This window comes from Rana temporaria, chromosome 6, assembly GCF_905171775.1.
Source record: "Rana temporaria chromosome 6, aRanTem1.1, whole genome shotgun sequence".
NCBI classification, from domain to species: domain Eukaryota; kingdom Metazoa; phylum Chordata; class Amphibia; order Anura; family Ranidae; genus Rana; species Rana temporaria.
In genome coordinates this window covers 157,900,786-157,919,276 of record NC_053494.1, presented here as the reverse complement: position 1 = coordinate 157,919,276, position 18,491 = coordinate 157,900,786, and the positions used below count along the sequence as shown (strand labels likewise).

The 18,491-nt window shown below is 33.4% G+C and overlaps 1 protein-coding gene and 1 long non-coding RNA gene across 2 annotated transcripts in view; both read right to left on the bottom strand.

The window, feature by feature from the left end:
* TTN (titin) overlaps positions 1-18,491 on the bottom strand; it is a 326,833-nt gene that overhangs the window by 141,089 nt on the left and 167,253 nt on the right. The window contains 31 exon segments of the mRNA XM_040358499.1: positions 448-534; positions 698-775; positions 1,193-1,270; positions 1,952-2,020; positions 3,371-3,442; positions 3,542-3,625; positions 3,730-3,810; positions 3,903-3,980; positions 4,233-4,319; positions 4,406-4,486; positions 4,569-4,637; positions 4,924-5,001; positions 5,079-5,156; positions 5,244-5,315; positions 5,403-5,483; positions 5,987-6,070; positions 6,317-6,400; positions 7,073-7,168; positions 7,280-7,342; positions 7,426-7,500; positions 10,062-10,133; positions 10,212-10,292; positions 10,417-10,500; positions 14,368-14,448; positions 14,705-14,779; positions 15,536-15,613; positions 15,743-15,826; positions 17,148-17,388; positions 17,420-17,652; positions 18,176-18,259; positions 18,403-18,477. Coding sequence (XP_040214433.1) covers positions 448-534; positions 698-775; positions 1,193-1,270; positions 1,952-2,020; positions 3,371-3,442; positions 3,542-3,625; positions 3,730-3,810; positions 3,903-3,980; positions 4,233-4,319; positions 4,406-4,486; positions 4,569-4,637; positions 4,924-5,001; positions 5,079-5,156; positions 5,244-5,315; positions 5,403-5,483; positions 5,987-6,070; positions 6,317-6,400; positions 7,073-7,168; positions 7,280-7,342; positions 7,426-7,500; positions 10,062-10,133; positions 10,212-10,292; positions 10,417-10,500; positions 14,368-14,448; positions 14,705-14,779; positions 15,536-15,613; positions 15,743-15,826; positions 17,148-17,388; positions 17,420-17,652; positions 18,176-18,259; positions 18,403-18,477 — 2,763 coding nt within the window.
* On the bottom strand, positions 7,487-8,979 carry LOC120943958. The gene is made up of 3 exons (XR_005750340.1): positions 8,759-8,979; positions 8,425-8,499; positions 7,487-7,500 (listed from the first exon to the last, which is right to left on the bottom strand). It is a non-coding gene; the product is annotated as an uncharacterized LOC120943958 (long non-coding RNA).

Sequence of the window (18,491 nt, the reverse complement as noted above, 5' to 3'; positions counted from 1 at the left end):
CGGTTTTCCCCGCATTCAATGCGCATGACAGGAGAGTGTGACTGACTCTCAATTGAGTCAGTTCACACATCTCGGGGGGGGGGGGGGGGTATAGTGCACTGCAGAAGAGTCCTGTCCATCATTGGCTCAGTTTCAGGTCCGAAATCGGCCAAAAATTCTGACCTAATTCAGAATTGAAACAGTGAACGGTGATGCACCGGACCCCTGCTGCTAGCCACGTTGCACACAGTGTTAACTCAGCCTTAGCAACTTTCAGCTTTCCTTCAGGCATTGGGACAACTAACATTTTAGATATTTTGATAGTATTAATATGTGATCTGGAGTAATGTAAATGAATGACTAATAGAAATGAAGCAGATATTACAATACTATTTCTATTTGAATAATGAATTTATATTATGAATGAATATGGATTTGGGTGATAACATCAAGATGTTGATGATATACCTTCTGTTGAGAGAGAAAATTCTCTCTTAGTTTTAGCAACCTTCAGCTTTTCTTCAGGCACTGTTCCTTTAGGGACATCTAACATTTCTAAACATATTGATACAATATTATTATATAATCTGGAGTAATAGAACTTAATGACTAATATAAATATAGCAGATATTACAACAACATTTCGATATTGGTAATTAATTTATAATATGATTTAATAATAGATCGGGATGATAACCTCAAGATGCTGATGATATACCTTCTGTAAAGGAGGTGATTTCTCCCTTAGTTTTAACAACCTTCAGCTTTTCTTCAGGCATTGTTCCTTTAGGGACATCTAACATTTTTAAACATATTGATACCATATTATTCTATGATCTGGAGTAATGTCAATGAATTCTTTATAGAAATTTAGCAAATATTAAAATATTATTTCTTTTTGGGTAATGAGTTTATAATATGATTTAACAATGAATTGAGATGATAACATCAAGATGTTGATTATATATCTTCTGTAAAAGAAAAAAAGTCTTCCTTAGTTTTAGCAACTTTCAACTTTTCTTCAGGCACTGTTCCTTTAGGGACATCTAACATTTTAAATATATTGATGTAGTATTATTGATCTTTAGAAGTGGAAATAAATGACTAATGGAATTGAAGAAGAGATAACAATAATATTTCTATATGGGTAATGAGTTTATAATATGATTTAATAATGGGTTGGGATGATAACATCAAGATACTGATGATATACCTTCTGTAAAAGAAGAAGTTTCTCTCTTAGTTTTAGCAACCTTCAGCTTTTCTTCAGACAAGGTTCCTTTAGGGACATCTAACATTGAAAACATATTGATATAGCAATTATTACATGATCTGGAGTAATGGAAATTAATGACTACTTTCTACTTTCATATTTTCTTTGGGCAGAAGGACATCTAACATCTTATTGATATAGTATTATTTTATGGTCTAGAGTAATGTAACTGAATGGCAATAGAAATGAAGCAGATATTACAATGATATTTATATTTGGGAAATTAGTTCATAATATGGTTTGTTTATGGATTGGGATGATAACATTATGTTGCTGATGATATACCTTCTTTAGAGGAAGACATTTATCTATGTATCTATTAGTTTTAGCAACTTTCAGCTTTTCCTCAGACACTGTTCCTTTAGGGACATCTAACATTCTAAATATATTGATATAGTAAAAGTGAAAAAATCCATCGGTCCATTTTCATCAGATGAACCGATCGTGTGTACGTGGCATTAGTTTTAACAACTTGCAGCTTTTCTTCAGGGAATGTTTCTTTAGGGACATCTAACATTTTAAATATATTAATGTAATATTATTATATGATCTATTTATATGATCTAGAGTAATGTAATGTAAATTAATGACTAAAATAAATGAAGAAGATATAGCAATAATATTTCTATTTGGGTAATGAGTTTATAATATGATTTAATAATGGGTTGTGGTAGTAACACCAAGATGCTGATGAAATACCTTCTGTAGAGGAAGAAATTTCTCTCTTAGTTTTAGCAATTTTCAGCTTTTCTTCAGGCACCAGGACATCTAATATTTTAGATATTTTGATATAAAATTATTATATGATCGGGAGTAATGTAAATGAATGACTAATGTAAATGAAGCAGATATTACAATAACATTTCTATTTGGGTAATGAGTTTATATGATTCAATAATGGATTGTAATGATAACATCAAGATGCTGATAATATACCTTCTGTAGAGGAAGAAAATTCTCTCTTAGTTTTAGCAGCCTTCAGCTTTTCTTCATACACTGTTCCTTCTAACATCTAACATTTTAAATATATTTATACAGTATTATTATATGATTTAGAGTAATGGATATTTTTGACTCTTTTTGGCGGATCAGATTGGATGTAGAGAAGAGCAGAGGTTCCGGGTCCGCCTTAAAAACAGACAGGTGGACCCGATTGGAACGGATGCCTTCAAGAGCGAAAGGGGTTGCTTGCCTACATTTGTTAATATGAGGCCTTTCTTCAAGTCTGGATCTTTTTGGTTTATCTGTCAATTGAAATTCATTATTTTCTAGTAAGAACATGACTAGGAAATAGGTGAAGTGATTTGGAAACTGGGTGAAGCCACTGGAAACTATGGAGAATCATTATACACCTTTCAGAGTGAAATCACATTTTTATAGTAACTAAAAAAAAAATGTCTTTCTAGATGTTGGTTATTTTACAATATCTGGTTATAAATATATGGTTTAATGATAAAACATGGACATTTATTATTTTTAAGTTGCAAAAAAAAAAGTATTTGCTGTACAGAGGATTATGTGACATATTACATTTTAGAAAAGTATTATTTGGATTTTGACTATAAAAGTTTACCAATTAGATTGTGGTAATGATGTTGGAAATGGAAATTATGTACCTTCATATTGGAAAGTATTTCCACTTTTAAATGTAACATCACCTTTGGAGACATCCACAACACAAATATCACCCAAAAGTGTCCACTTCATTTCTCCCAAGACCATCTTCTTTCTAGCTCCTTCGTCATCTCCTCCCATACTTGCCTTCATGACTTTTTCAGAACCTCTCCTATCCTCTTGAACCCCCTACCTCTATCTTTCTACTTATCTCCTACCATATCTCACTTTAGGCAATCCCTGAAAACACATCTATTAAAAGAAGCCTACCCTACCTCCACCTAAAACTACACCTAAAAACATTGACCATCACCATCAGCACATCCTCACAGCTATTACATTTTGCACCACTTTCCTCTCTCTTTTAGAATGTTCCATGAACAGGGTCCGCCTAATCTTTCTATATTGAATTGTATTCTTACTGTACTGTTTCCCTTATATTGCAAAGAGCTGTACAAACTGTTGGCGCTATATAAATCCTGTATAATATTATTAATAATATACCTTCCACATGTGAAGTAATTTCACTCGTAGATGCTTGTGCTTTTCCTTTTGCTGTTGGCTTTTTTTGTACTTCTAGTTATGAAGATATTAGTATAACATTAGTATTGTTCAATGAACATTGAGTTTTACATATACAATTATTGGAATGACAAGATAAGGTTGTGAATATACCTTCTGCAGAAACAGGCACTTCACCTTTGTGAACTGTAATCTGCTTTGTTTCATCTGGTGGGATCCTTGTTGGAATTTCGAGTGCTTTAAAGATATTAGTAGTTTTGTTATTGACAAAACAGTAACAGATTCTGAGCATAGTATACCTAAAATACATGACTGGCTTTGCTAAGATGTTAGTTGAATACCTTTTTTAAGGACAGCTGCTTTCTTTTTATGAACAGATTTGTATTCTTCTTCTACCATATATTTATCGGAATCTTCTTGTTCTTTAAAATATAAATATTTGTTTTTAAATAGGTTTTTATAGAACTTTTAGCTGGTAAATGAATGCTATACTCATGTTTAACTGTGGACATACCTGACACCCCCTGTATATATTTATTTTCAGGGACAGGAGCTGGAATTTCTTCCTCTTCTTCCTCTGACATTTCAAGTTCTTAAAAAAATATATTGATATTGATAACAACTTTCCTATTTTAATTTTTATAGTTGATATTTATCTGAGCAGAAAACAGTAGCATATTTTCTATATTTGCTCTTTTAATTGCAAACTGCTTCTTTTGTTTTACTAAATAAGAGTGGTAATAAAGTTTTTGTTTATTACAATATAGACAGCAACAATAGATGGGCATGTAACAGGTCCCATTATATAAATATTTACTTGGGTTTAAAAACACAGTTCATATACCTGTCACTGAAGGGATTACTTCTCTTATGTAATCTGCAACAGTTTTTTGCTTTTCATGTATAGGCTTCTTAGGAATTCCAGTGGGCACTTAAAAGATATTAGTTTTGTTTAGAAATTTTTGAATACCAGTGTACAGTCATATTCATAAAAACTCTTCAATAACTGTAAAATACCTTCAAGACTTGGCTTTACATCTTTAGCAGACCTTGTAAAAATGTTCTCTTCAGAGGTAAGCTTCTCAGGCACCTCAGAAACTTTAAAGATATTAGTATTAGCCCAAAACTTAGTGTGTGCTCTCAACCATAGCAACACATAAAAGCACAGGACATAATCTACCTGCCAAATGATGGACTACTTCCTTTTTGGTAACAACACTTGGGAGTTTTTCTTCTTTGTGGATCTCTGCTATTTAAAAGAATATTATCACTGATTTAGATAATCAAAAATGACGATTCTTTAATTTAAATCTAGATAACATTGTATTACTTGACATCTAGATACCATTATAATAATGATATATCTATAACAGATATACCTCCAACAGTGTGCATTGCTTCTTTCTTAGACTTCAGAATTTTCTTCTCTGGAACCCTTATCTCTGGAGCCTCAGGAACTTTAAAATATTATCAGCCAATTAGCTTAGGTTCCCAGCTATCTCATTATAAACATAATATTTAAAAAAATCTTCTACCTTTAGCTTGCTGGACTGCTACTTTTTTGTCAGCAACTCTTGAAGACTTTTCTTCTGTCTTTTTAGGGATCTCTGTCACTTGAAAAATATTAGCATTGCGTTTAATAATCATAAATTTGTTTTAAATTAATGTTAAATATCAGCAAATGATATACCTTGAGGGGCTAGAACGACTTTGCTAGTAAGTGGTATAGTTGTTTTTTCTCTTTGGGCCACACTTGGAAATGTGTCTTCTGTTTTAAAACAGATACAATTTACTAAATATATTAAATATAACAAATTTTAACCATAAAAACAGCTTTGGTGTTTTTATTATGTACCTTCAATGGAAAGTAGCACTGGTTTTGGGTGTGTTACAGTAGCCAATTGCTCTTCTAATCTTTGTGGGACATCTATTACATGTAAGAATTGATTATAGTTACTATCTGTCTAATAACTAATGCTGGCCTCTAATGTAAGAAGTTGTAAATAGGATTTACCTTCAGCTGCTAAAACTGTTTTTCTTTCAGATATTATAACTTCTTCTTCCTCTTCTCCAATAGCTTTTTTGTATGTCTCAACTTTAAAGATATTAGTCATATTTAAATTCTAGTAAGTAACTGATTAATGTAAAAATGTATAAACTAAATCTAGAGAATAAACTGTATACCTTTTAAAGGAGGCACAACCTTTTTAGGAAGTATTTGTGGACCTTTCTGTTCTTGAGTAGTTTCCTGCAAGGTCCTGGGCACTTTTAAGATATTAGTATAGCTTTAACATCAACTCTCAGAACATCTACAACATTACATACACATATATTAATGATATAATTATCAACACTTAATATACCTTGAGCTGGAGAAACAATTTCTTTCTTAGGAAGAGTGCGTCGCAGTTTTTCTTCTTGAATATGTTTTTAAGGGATGAAGATATTAGTAAGACTTTGAGAACAAAACACTTAATACAAAAACAACTGTAGTAAGACTTTAGACATAAAACAAAATAATAAACAAACTTTAGGACACTTACAGTATAGCATGAACAACACGAAAGTATAGTTGACCAAGAAGAATATTTATAATACCTTCAATTGGAGCAACTGTTTCTTTTTTAGGAATTTTACGAGGCACTTTCTCCTCAGGAAGCAGCTGTTGATGGATCTCAGGTACTTTAAAGATATTAGTATGAAGACATTTCAGAGAGCAACGACACATTTAAAAAAAAAAAGAGAACATTCACATACAGTATCTCATAAAAGTGAGTACACCCATTTGACTCAACATTAGCTAAACCACTGGCAACAAAAGTGTCACATGAAAAGATATATTAAAATATTTTCAAAAATATGAGGGGTGTACTAATTTTTGTGACATAATGTATATGACACATACATGACACATGAAAGATTGTATACCTTTCTTTGGTGGAATATGTTTCTTCTCTACAAGAGGAGGCAATACTTCTCTTTCTTCAATAACTTGGGTCACTTCTTCCACCACTTTAAAGATATTAGTTTTTTTTAAGATATTTGTAACATTACATAAACAAAAAAACATGTATGCATTGAAAACACACCTGCCAGCATAAGAAACATATCTAATGTGTGCATAAAATATTTAGCACATGGTTGAAGCAGCTAGCGTGGCAAAGATTGGTAACTACCTTCTACAGTAGTGATTATTTATTTTATCTGGACAAATGCAGGTGGTTTCTCTAACTCCACAGTTCCTGGCATTTCAGCCACTTAAAAGAAATGTGAATGTTGTCGTGGTTATTTACAACTGCTAAAATTAAATAAAATACTAATAAACTAATAAAATACTAATAACACTGCTATGTTGTACCTTTTAGTGGCAGAGTAATCTCCATCATGGGAGCAGGTGTTGGTTCCATTGGGAGCATTTTCTTTGGTAATTCTGCTATTTTAAGAGAGAAACAGGAAGACTGATCTATAGATCTTGTCAATGTTTTTTTTATTTAGCCTAAGTAAGGAGTTAATGAGAAGAATTGAGGGGAAGTTTCCTCTCATTATACTTATATAGCCATAGAAAGTAGGATACTCTTGTACTTTTAAACTATATATATCATATATATGTGTGTCACTATTTCAGGACACTACAGGGAATTATAGGATAAATATAAAAAAAATACACTTTAGGTAGTAAAGTACCTTTAGGTGGAGGTGGTGGAACAGATGGAACCTCTTTCTTAGAAATAGGAGTAGGTATTTTCTGCTCAGGAGCAACTTTAGGGGGAGCTTCTGCCACTTTTAAGATAGTATAATTATATTAGTAACTTAATTTTACACTGCATAGGATGTCTATTTTAAAACACAAAACAAACAAACAGTGTATAAGAAGACAATTACAAAAAATACCTTTGGCTGCTGGTGCTTCCCTTTTAAAGGGTTTAAGCATCACCTTTTCTTCAGGAACAGGCACTTTAAAAATATTATCAACAAATCAATATTTTCTCTTTCAAACACAAATACACACAAGACAAATATGTGTAGTTGCTGTGTACCTTCTACTGGCTTTGGTTTCTTTTGTATAGATGGAACCTTTTCCTCAAGAGTGGGCATCTTTGGTGGCTCTGGCACTAAAAATATTGTGTATATTTTACTAGCTAGCAAGTGACACCTTCTGTGTTGAGAATATATCATTATATACTTAATGGATCAGTAAGGTGCATATACGAAAAGTGAAATGTTAACACTGAAATTATTTATAAAGTGAAATTACTGTCTGTGCAGATCCACTGGTCCTCTAAGAGCTAGGAGGAGCCCTTAGTTCTCATTGGTAGTTTTGTCAATAATATCTAAAAAAATTGTCTACTGTATATATAGTATATATTATTAATACTATAAACTGTAACTATATTTATTAATATAATAAAATATAAATAACTTATTAGCAGGTTCTTCAGAAAATAAATTTTTAGTTACTGGGGGTAGTATCTAGTCAAGAATAAAGGTACAAAGAATGATATATTGTACTCTCCTACATATAATCTGCTGTTGATGCATAAAGACAGACACCACTGAAATGAGACAAACATACAGAAAATTTGAAGATGTTAGTAACACTGAGTCTAAAGATATCTCTGTGTTAATATCTTTCGTTGCTGGGATCTTTCTAGGTAACTCAGTAATCTCTTCCACCTCTTGTGACAAAGTCTTCAGTACTTCAGACACTTTAAATATATTGTGCTCATTTAGAAAGTGTAATTTGATTTTGCAATCAGCAAGATGATGTTATAAGAAGTGTTTTGTATTACTTGATTAAGGTGTTAAGCACTTGAATTTTAAGTGAATGCTATTTTACATTCAGGGATTTGGTTCTACCGAATACATACCCTTAGAGGTAATGCTATGTATGAATGGCAAATAAAACAAATCCAATATTTAATCATAATACTAAATTTGTCAGAAAATTGCAAATATAATGTATCCCAAATCTAAGACAAATAAAATATAAATATCTGTAAAATCTGATGTTGAAGGTGTAGGCCTTCTTTTAATACCTTTAGGGGTTGGTGCTTGTGGGACAACCTTTGGTGCTTTTTCTTCAGGAATAATCTTCTTAGGTGCTTCCGGCACTTTAAAGAACATTAGACTCTGTTTAATGATAGCTAACATATTTCACAGTGACAGAATACGAGTTTAATCACAAAACAAGGAAAAGATGACACAAATAAAACATAAAACGACATAAAAAACACTAAACTAATGTGAACCATTCCAAAGAAGATGCTAAGATGTAACATGCATATACGGTAAGTGAACTTAAGAAGCATAAAATAGTTTGACATAACAAAAGATATTAAATAAAGACAAATGGACAAGTACTTCCTCTACCTTTAACTGGAGGTGCTTCCTCTTTTTTAGGAATGACCTCTTGTGCCTTCTCTTCTAGGACTGACCTCTTATGTGGCTCTGGCACTTTTAAATATTTTAGATATTTTAAGGTATGGTCAAATGATCCACACATATCATTATTAACAATTACATAAGTAAACATACACAGATAAAAATGACAATATTCAACATACTGACTCTCTTTTTACATAAGCTTTGGACAATAAAAAAAGTAGAGGTATACCTTTGGGAGGTGCAACCTCTTCTTTTTTAGGGGTAGGTACTGGTACTTTTTCTTCAGGTACGGGCCTCTTTCTCAGCTCAGGGACTTTAAAAACAATTATTGGCTTAGCAGAAAGACCAACACAAAAGGCAACACACAGATACAATTCGTAGAATGTAAACAAATAAAAACTTCAAGAGGCACTAAGAAATAAAAAGATAACAGTAGTGCCATGGAAACATAAAATTATTATAACTATATTCCTTGCTAGTGCCATTTATATGCATTTATATGCAAAGGGCAAACAAAAAAAGGAGGTCACTTTGTCGAAAATAAAATGTGTAGTATACATAAAAGATATACTGTATTAAAGCTTTTAACACAGCATAATAACTTTTGATATTTGGCAAGTTATATATTTTTGATTAGTGTAGCTTTTATTGAAGCTTTCAGCCTCAGAACCTGCACTTTGATATTAGTTTAAGGATGCAGGCTTCAATTAACTTTTTTGTATTACCTTAAATATTATCATATTAGGAAGAATTACAAATATGACGTAATACATAGAAACAATATTATAAACATAACAATACAAACAAATATACTATAATGAGAGTGGTTTCAGAGTTGGACCAGAAAGTTGTAAAGTACCTTTGGCTGGAGGAGCTTCCTCTTTCTTAGCAACAGGAACTGGTACTTTCTCGCCTACTTTTTTGACCACTTGGGGGGCTTTAAAATAAAATCAAACTTTTTTTGTAAGAATGACTAAAAAAGACCCTGGCAAGAACATTATCAAGACATTTATTACACAAAACACTCAACCAATAATAACATTCCAGAAAGCACTAAATAGCACTGAAGAATAATAGGGAGTATATAGTTTAGTAGTTAGAGCTTAGCTTTATTCATTAGCACTGTCTGAAAATTTTAATTTTTTTAAGATGGTTAGGGTATAAAAGAAATAGGAAATAGACATACTGATACAAACACAAACACTGTACATATAAATAAAAGAGGACATGAATAAATAAGACAAAAAGAAAGTGAAGCAAAGATGATCCTTTATGACAAATAGTCTACCTTGGGGAGATGGTACTTCTTTTTTGGGAACAAATTTTTCTTCAGGAACAGTTTTCTTTGGTATTTCTGGGACTTTAAGAACATAATTTGGGTTTTAGGAATATGTATAAACTATAGTAAAGTACCAAGTAAGATTATAAATAAATGTACCTTTAGGAGCTGCAACCTCTTTTTTGGGCACAGGTGCAGGAACCTTTTCTTCAGGGATTGCTCTCTTATGTACTTCTGGTACTTTAAAAAGACAGCATAATGATTGGCTACTTAGATCTATAATAAGGGTAATAACTGCACACTAGACTACACAGCCTCCAGTACAACTGGTAGTTTTTTTTTTGTTTTTTTTTTAGTAATATACCTTTGCTTGGAGGAGCCTCTTCCTTCTTTGTAGTAGGAGTTGGAAGCTTTTCTTCAGGCACAGATATCTTTGGTTTTTCAGGCACTTTAAAGATATATTATTTTTGTTGGTTTTTGCAACAGATGGATTACAAAAAGTAATTGATAGGGACACATCACACAAAAAACACATAAAAAACAAGAGTATGCCAACAAGGATTTCAATTAATAAGGAAAACATAGACACATACAATAAGGTCTATTTTTGTGCAACTTTATGTAAACATTAAAATAAATAGAACTATAACTATATATAAGGATAAAACCCATATATAGCCATAGTGATAAATTAGGATTATCATAATTTATACTGAAAAAAATTTTGTTTAGCTTGAGCAGCACATGGCTCGAACTGCTGTCAGGATTTTTATTTGATATCTGTGTCCCATTGGTGTGTTCTCCCATTATTTCCTGTCCTACTGTCCCCTTTGTAAGAAAGAGAAATCTCCAGCGGGGACACAGATAGAAATAAAATGCTGTTAGGGGTTCTAGCCTTTCCCTATGTTTCCCCAAAAATAAAACCTACTGTGATTTTCGGGGAGGGTTGCAATATAAGCCCTACCCCGAAATAATCCCTAGTTTATAGTGGTTGTAAAATCCTAGAATGTACTGTATTATATAATGTAAACTGTGTATGTTTCTGTAATCTATTTGTGATAAATACCATCTTATAGCCCTGCTCAGCGCTCAACTAACCTCTCGCTGCTCTCCTCCTCTTCTCCCAGCTGTCAGCAGGGGATCTTGGCTCCCTGCAGTGCTCAGAGCAGGGAAGAGAGATCCGACGGGTCATGGAAGTGCCAAGCAGCGCTATAAGAAGGTAATTATTACAAAGACCCCTTTCACACTGGGGCGGTTTGCAGACGCCATTGTGCTAAAAATAGCACCTGCAAACCGACCTGAAACAGCGACTGCTGCTTCTCCAGTGTGAAAGCCCAAGGGCTTTCACACTGGAGGGGTGCGCTAGCAGGACCGCTCCAAAAGTCCTGCTAGTACATTTACTAAGATTCCATCACAGTTTTGCTCATTATGAGCTACAAGGTGTCTACATATACCAGGTACATTTGGTCTTCTAAGGACCACTATGCACAAAAAACATCCACGATACTTAATGGCTTGCTCACCATTTGGTTTGCAGATATGCAAGGTATGTATACCGCCGGCAATGCGCCTCTGCAGAGGCGCATCACAGGGGCGGTTTTAACCCTAATTCGGCTGCTAGCAGGGGTAAAACCGCACCGCTAGCGGCCAAATACTGCCACAATTCCAACGTTAAATCGCCGCCCCAGTGTGAAGGGGGCCAAATAGATTGCAGAATTTATACACAGTTTACATTATATAATACTGTAATACAGTGCATTCTAGGATTTTACAAGCACTGTTACTGAGTTCCACTGGCCACTGGGGATTCCTGACAGGCAGAGAGGGAGAGGGGGAAAAAAGACAGCACATGACAATCCCCTGAAAATAACCCCTACTGGGTCTTTTGTTGCCAAAACGAATATAAGACCCAAGCTTATTTTTGGGGAAAACCAGTACTAATAAAGAGTTTTTTATGGCCATTCTGCTTGTGTTAGAGAGATTTATTCGCATTTCTAAAACTGCTTGCGCAGGATCATGTACCTAGTACGTAAACCTGCACTTCCGGTTCTGGGGCGCACACGCATGCCGCCGGTGACCCACTCCTGCTGTGATTGGACACAGCGGGAGACAATAAGCTGATCGATCTGGACACAAGCAGAACGGTGGTCTGCCAATGTAAACAAGAGGGCAAAGTAATAATCTTGTTTTTCTGCAAAGCAGGAACACTGATATTTGCCGTCTCTTAGTCAAAGTGCCTCACCCACAGTGAGTAAGCACAACCTAGGCATACATTTAACCCTTTGATCACCCCTGATGTTAACCCCATCCCTGCCAGTGCCCTTATTACAGTGACAGTGCATATTTTTCTAGCATTGATCCCTGTATTAATGTCACTGGTCCCCGAAAGTGTCAAAAGTGCCACTCAGTGTCTGATCTGTCCACCCAAATGTCGCAGTCCCGCTTAAAGTCACTGATGGTTGCCATTATTGGTAAAAAATGTATAAATAAATAAATAAAAAAATCCATAAATATATCCCATAGTTTGCTATAACGTTTGCAAACCAACCAATATACACTTTTTATTTTACCAAAAATAGGTAGCAGAATACATATTGGCCTATATTTATGAAGAAATTAGATTTTTTAAATTTTTATTGAATGTGTTTTATAGCAGAAAGTATAGAATTTCAAAATTGTCTGCCTTTTTGTGTATATAGCCCAAAAAATTTAAACCGCAGAGATCAAATACCACCAAAAGAAAGCTCTATTTGTGGGGAAAATAGGACATTCTATTCTATTTGGGTACAGTGTCGCATGACCAATTGTCAGTTAAAGTAACGCAGTGCCGTATCGCAAAAAATTGCCTGGTCATGAAGGGGGGGGGGGTAAATCTTCTGTAGCTGAAGTGGCAAACAAGTGATTACACTGTCACGAGCGCAGGAAGTGAGGGAAAATCTGCCAAATGTGGACACAGAAAGCAATAAAAACAAGGGTTCTTACCATTCCCAAATTTCTGTCTATAGGTTTGCTTTAGCAGAGAAATACATATTGCACCATATGTAAATGTACAGTATGTACCCATACATGACGCAAACCTCAGAAAGACTCCGTTAGAAGATTTGGAATAAATAATTAAATGGTGTAAATTACTCTTTCCTTCCTACCATCCTTTAGAAGATCTGAGGTTGCCAATTCTTGACTCTAGATATTTCTGGTCAACGGTGCAATAAGTGCAGTATCAAATTTGTGCAGGGGGCACTGAGTTTTTTACAGCTTCAAATCTCCTGCAGGACACCAGGTAGGTAAGTAATTTACAGTATTTCTCCTAAATTGAAGTCTGCCAGGAGTTCTTATTTAAAATGTGGCAAAATGATAGCCTGAAAAAGTAATTTTTTACTTATTGCTTTAGGCAAACCATCAAGAAATCACTGCTACCTTTACGTTTGTACACAACACATAACATACTATTTATAAAGCAAATACATAAAGCCCTTTTTGGTTGTAATGACAGCATGTATTGCAGTGCTATCACCATTATTAGCATCTTCTTCAGAAAGCTTTGGGACAGAAAGAACATCCAACACAAGCCTGGTATAGCCTAGGGGGGAGTTCATAGTACATTTACTCTAAGATGCCATCACAGTTTTGCTCATTCTGAGCTACAAGGTGTATACATATACCAGGTACATTTGGTCTTCTAAGGACCACTTATGCACAAAAACAATCCACAATGCTTAATGGCTTGCTCACCATTTGGTTTGCAGATATGCAAGGTAAACACTTTTGGAATGTTCTTTTAGGAGCACAGTGAACTGCCCTATTATGACTGTGAAGTCTCCTGTAGCTAACATATTTGTCACATTAGCAACATTGACTATAAAAAACACATCTAGCCCTATCTGACGTTTAGCCAAAGCTATATCATAGAAAAAAATAAGAGACTAAAAAGTATTCTTCACTGAGTGCTCTCACAAATCATTTCATATCAAAGAATGTTAAACTAGCCTGTTGTTCTACAATTGCTGAAAACCTTAAGATATTTTAAATAGGCACACATTTTCACTTCAATTCTTTCAGACCAGCTCTGCAAACACAATATGTATATTTTCATTTGACAATTTATAAAAAAAAGAATCAATATCTCGTATTAAAATAAATAATTTTAGAGATTCTGACACACATGCCCTGCACCAAAATTCTAAACTGATGACCTTTTCTTAATAATCAAATTTTGCTACAAATAGACCAATAACATGTAAACATAAATATACATTTAAACAGATAGTACACTATATGGATGTATGATAGATAAGAATAATTTTCAGCAATATACCTTTTGCTGCTGGAACTTTAACTTTTGGTGCTTCCTCTGGTAGCCTCTCTCCAGGAACAGCTTTTTTAATGTCCTTGGAAACTTTAAAGATATTGTATAATTTAGACATTTAAGACTTTGTTTAAGAGAAGACAGACACGGAGAATGAGTTTTGCAAACGTTTTGCCTTGAATACAGAGAACAAAAATGGAATTAGTGATGAATATGGAAGTGTTTGAACACTGTAAGAGTTTCAGTGATATCACGGACAACACAGAACACAAAGATGGATGAAGATATGTAATGAGGACAATGCTGAGATGACAAGATGTTCTGCTGAAATCAAGATATATTATACCTTCAATATGAACAACTTCTTCTTTTTTAGACACAGTGATAGTTTCCCTTCCTTTGATAACTGGTTTCTCAGGTTCTCCAAAGCAATTTAAAGAGATTAGTTTGCTTAAGACATTTAAGATTTATAAAGAGAATAGAACATACAACACCACAGAATAGAATATGAAACTTTGTTCATAACCAAGTACTGCATGTGTTATGAATTTTATCAGATTTTGGTGGGATTTACAGCCAGTAATGGCTTAGGATCATAAAAATGACATCTACAAACTAGTACTAATGGTTGGACAAATGTAATTAATAATAAATGTAATAAAAAATATATATTAACACAATAACTGAAATATGTTTAAGCCTAAAAACACAGACTATTAGAATAAATAAAAGAAGATGGCACTTCGCTAAACAAAGCAAAATGAAAAGGGCAGAACTAAACTCCAGTTTATACCATGAAGCAGTTCATAAATTATTTTTTAGGTGATTAAAAAAGAGCCCAAATAACTGAGCATCTAAACTAACAATAATTTGATGAACTTCTCTGAACCTTAATGTGCATTTATCTAGATTCCAATTTTCACTAGTGGCCCCCACTTTCATTTTATTTTTAAAACATTTCTAAATGTCACACTATCTTTCTTTAAAGCTTTAATTTCATTCCAACAAGCTCATGAGAAATGAAATGATATTCTTACTTTTTTTTCTCCAGACATTTGATTATTAATTATTCATTATTTATGTATATATTTATTTGATAATTATGTGTAAACACACTGTTTTAAATGTAGTAATACTACCCAATTTGTATACAAATATTAAATGTAATGTTATATACCTTTAGCAGGTGTAACTTTTTTAGGCACTTCTACTTTTTTGGGAACAGGAGTGGGTGCTGGAGCAATTATCTCTGTTTCTGATTAGTAAAAAAGAAGGTACATTTTATGCGCTGACTTTCACAAACAGTAAACACATACAAAGATATACATTTAAAAACATTAAGAAGACTGGACAACACATATGAAGATTGCACATCATGGAATACCTTTTTCAAGAAATACTTTTTCTTTCTTAGTGACAGCGGTTGTTACTTTTTCGGCTGGAGTGACTACTTTAGGTTTTTCTGGTTCTTTAAAAATATGATGCAGTTTCAGTATTAAAGGAAGATATACAAACACAAACACATACACACACAAACACACACACACACACACACACACACAGATAAAAGACTACAATGTAGACACAATTCAACGACAAATACAATTTTAAAGCTAATCCATGTACCTTTAATTGGATGAACTTCTTTTTTACTTATAGTTACTTTTCTTTCAACAGCAGTAGGTTTCTTTGGAACTTTAAAAGAGTAATTATATTTTTGTAAGAAGATTTTATATATGGTGCAACAAATTGGATATGTATATATTAAAGTGTATCTAAAGCCAATTTTTTTTTATAAAGCAGGGAGGAGTTAGAACCTCTGTCAAATTCACGATGCTGTCTGTTTCCCCTCTGGAATGTTTCTCTCTCTCTATTTGTCCTGAGGATTATTGTCTTCAGGAACAAAAATAAATGGAAAATCTTCCAATGGGGACACTTGTTCCAGTAAGTGTCCAAGAGAGGATTTAATTTTTTTCTTTTTTAGAGACCTCCTCTCACTTTTTTGCCATGTATTAATACAGGAGGTAACTCAGGGGGAAAAATTCAAACATTTTAACTATTCCATACTCTACCCAAAAAAATGGCTTTAAAGGCACTGTTATGTATATGTTTATGATTTTTTTTTTCTAGGGGAATCATAAAATTGTGGGCAGAGCTGTTTATAATAGGACACAGTGGGATTGATTTACTAAAGGCAAAATTGCGCTGTTCATTTTGCAAGGAAATTGCAATTTGAGGTGGAATGTTTACCAGAGTTTAGTGAATGAGTATAAGCTATGCTAAACCTCCAACATCCAATCACGTGCCAGCAAAAATCTGTTTTTTATTACCTTGCTCTTGATTGGCTAATATTTGCAAAGACAACTTTCTATTTGCCTTTAGTAAATCAACCTCAGTGTAATATAGGGCATACTGTATAATATACACACTAAAGTCTATGCATGTATGTATATAGGATAATAGAGATGTTATCATAAAGTGCATTCCCACTGTTGCAGTCAAATTCAATATTACCCTACTATATGTTTGTTATATGTTCCCAATCATACAACATTCCTACAAAAAAAAATATTGTTTTACATTTTTAGATTTATTTTTGGAATCTCCAGAAATAAGCATCTAAAAAGTAAACTTCATATTTTAAAATGTATGCTATGAATGAAAACATGCAACAAATGTAAAATAGGTTTTATCACAATTTTGCTGCAAATGAAGAAATACATTTTAAGTGTCATGTCACAATAAATTATGTTAACAAGGCCAACAGATTCTAAGAGTGAAGTATGTACCTTTCTCTTCATAAACTACATCTACTGCTTGATAAAAGCTTTGTTTTTCTACTTCAGGCTCCTCATATTCTTCTTCTGGTTTGTAAATCTCTTCCTCATAGGCTGTTCGCCTGGTTTCATAGACAATTTCCTCATATCGTTCTTCTTCATGAGTGATCTCTTCTTCATATGTTTCTTCAGGAGCTTCCTCCACATAGAATTCTTCAGCAGCCTCCTCATACTGCTCTTCAGGAGCTTCTTCCTCATAAATATATTCCCTTGTTTTATTAGACTTCCTCTACTTCCCCATCAGGCTCCTCATAAATTTCTTCTTCAGGAGCCACAATTACTTGTTCATAGACTTCTTCTCTTTCTTCATACACACGTTCCTTGAAGGTGGCCTCTTTCTTCCTATACACTTTTTCATATACGTCTCTTTGTTTGTAAGCTGGGTGTTCAATTATCTCCGGCTCCTCCTCTTGTTTTACAGTAACTACCTGGGCTTCTTTTATTTTTCTGGACACCACTGACATTTTAAAAATATACAAGGGAATCAGTATCACTATGAATAAAAATATATATGCATTTAAGATGTTGTGTCTTTTATGACTAGGTAAATGTTTCACCTATGTTAATCCAACAATATATGAACTTAGTGTTTGTTACCCCAACATTTCATATTCCTGATATGTACCTGCTGTACAATGTATGAAAAAGTATCCTGTTCTCTTTGTATTGCTTCCTTTATGTGAAATCCCTGGTGTTCCTGTCAGTCCCTCTGTTTTCCTGTTAAAGACTGACTACACTAAAGCTCAGTGTACTGTTGCTTCTCCTTCCTCCAGCTATTATGCAGCTGAGAACACAGAGAATGTGATCACTTATAAAAAAAGGTATTTATAATGTTTTTTTTATATTTCTACAAAAATGTTTTGCCTTTATTTTCTATTTTTAAATGAATAGATTGTTTTACAAGGTGAGTGTTTACAATTACTTTAATGAATGGGCATATGTGTTAATATTTTTTTTTTATTTTTTTTAAGATAATGTACCTGAGACTGGAGTGGTGATTTCTTTTTTGCCAACAGTTATGATTTGTTTTTCTTCTTCTATTGGTTTCTTTGTAACTCCAGGTACTTTAAAGGGTAGATTAACAAATCAAAACACAGGTACACGGTACAATGTCAAAAAAGTACACATATAACCCCCAAATCATTAGAAGCTTGCAAGAGCATTATTAGGGAAGGCGAAAGCTACTTTCTTCAAAGCCTTAATATACCTGTAGGTTCTGCAACTTCAACCTTCTTGGAGATAATACGTATCTTTTCTTCTTGTTTCTTTTGAATTTCTGGCACTTAAAGGTATTAA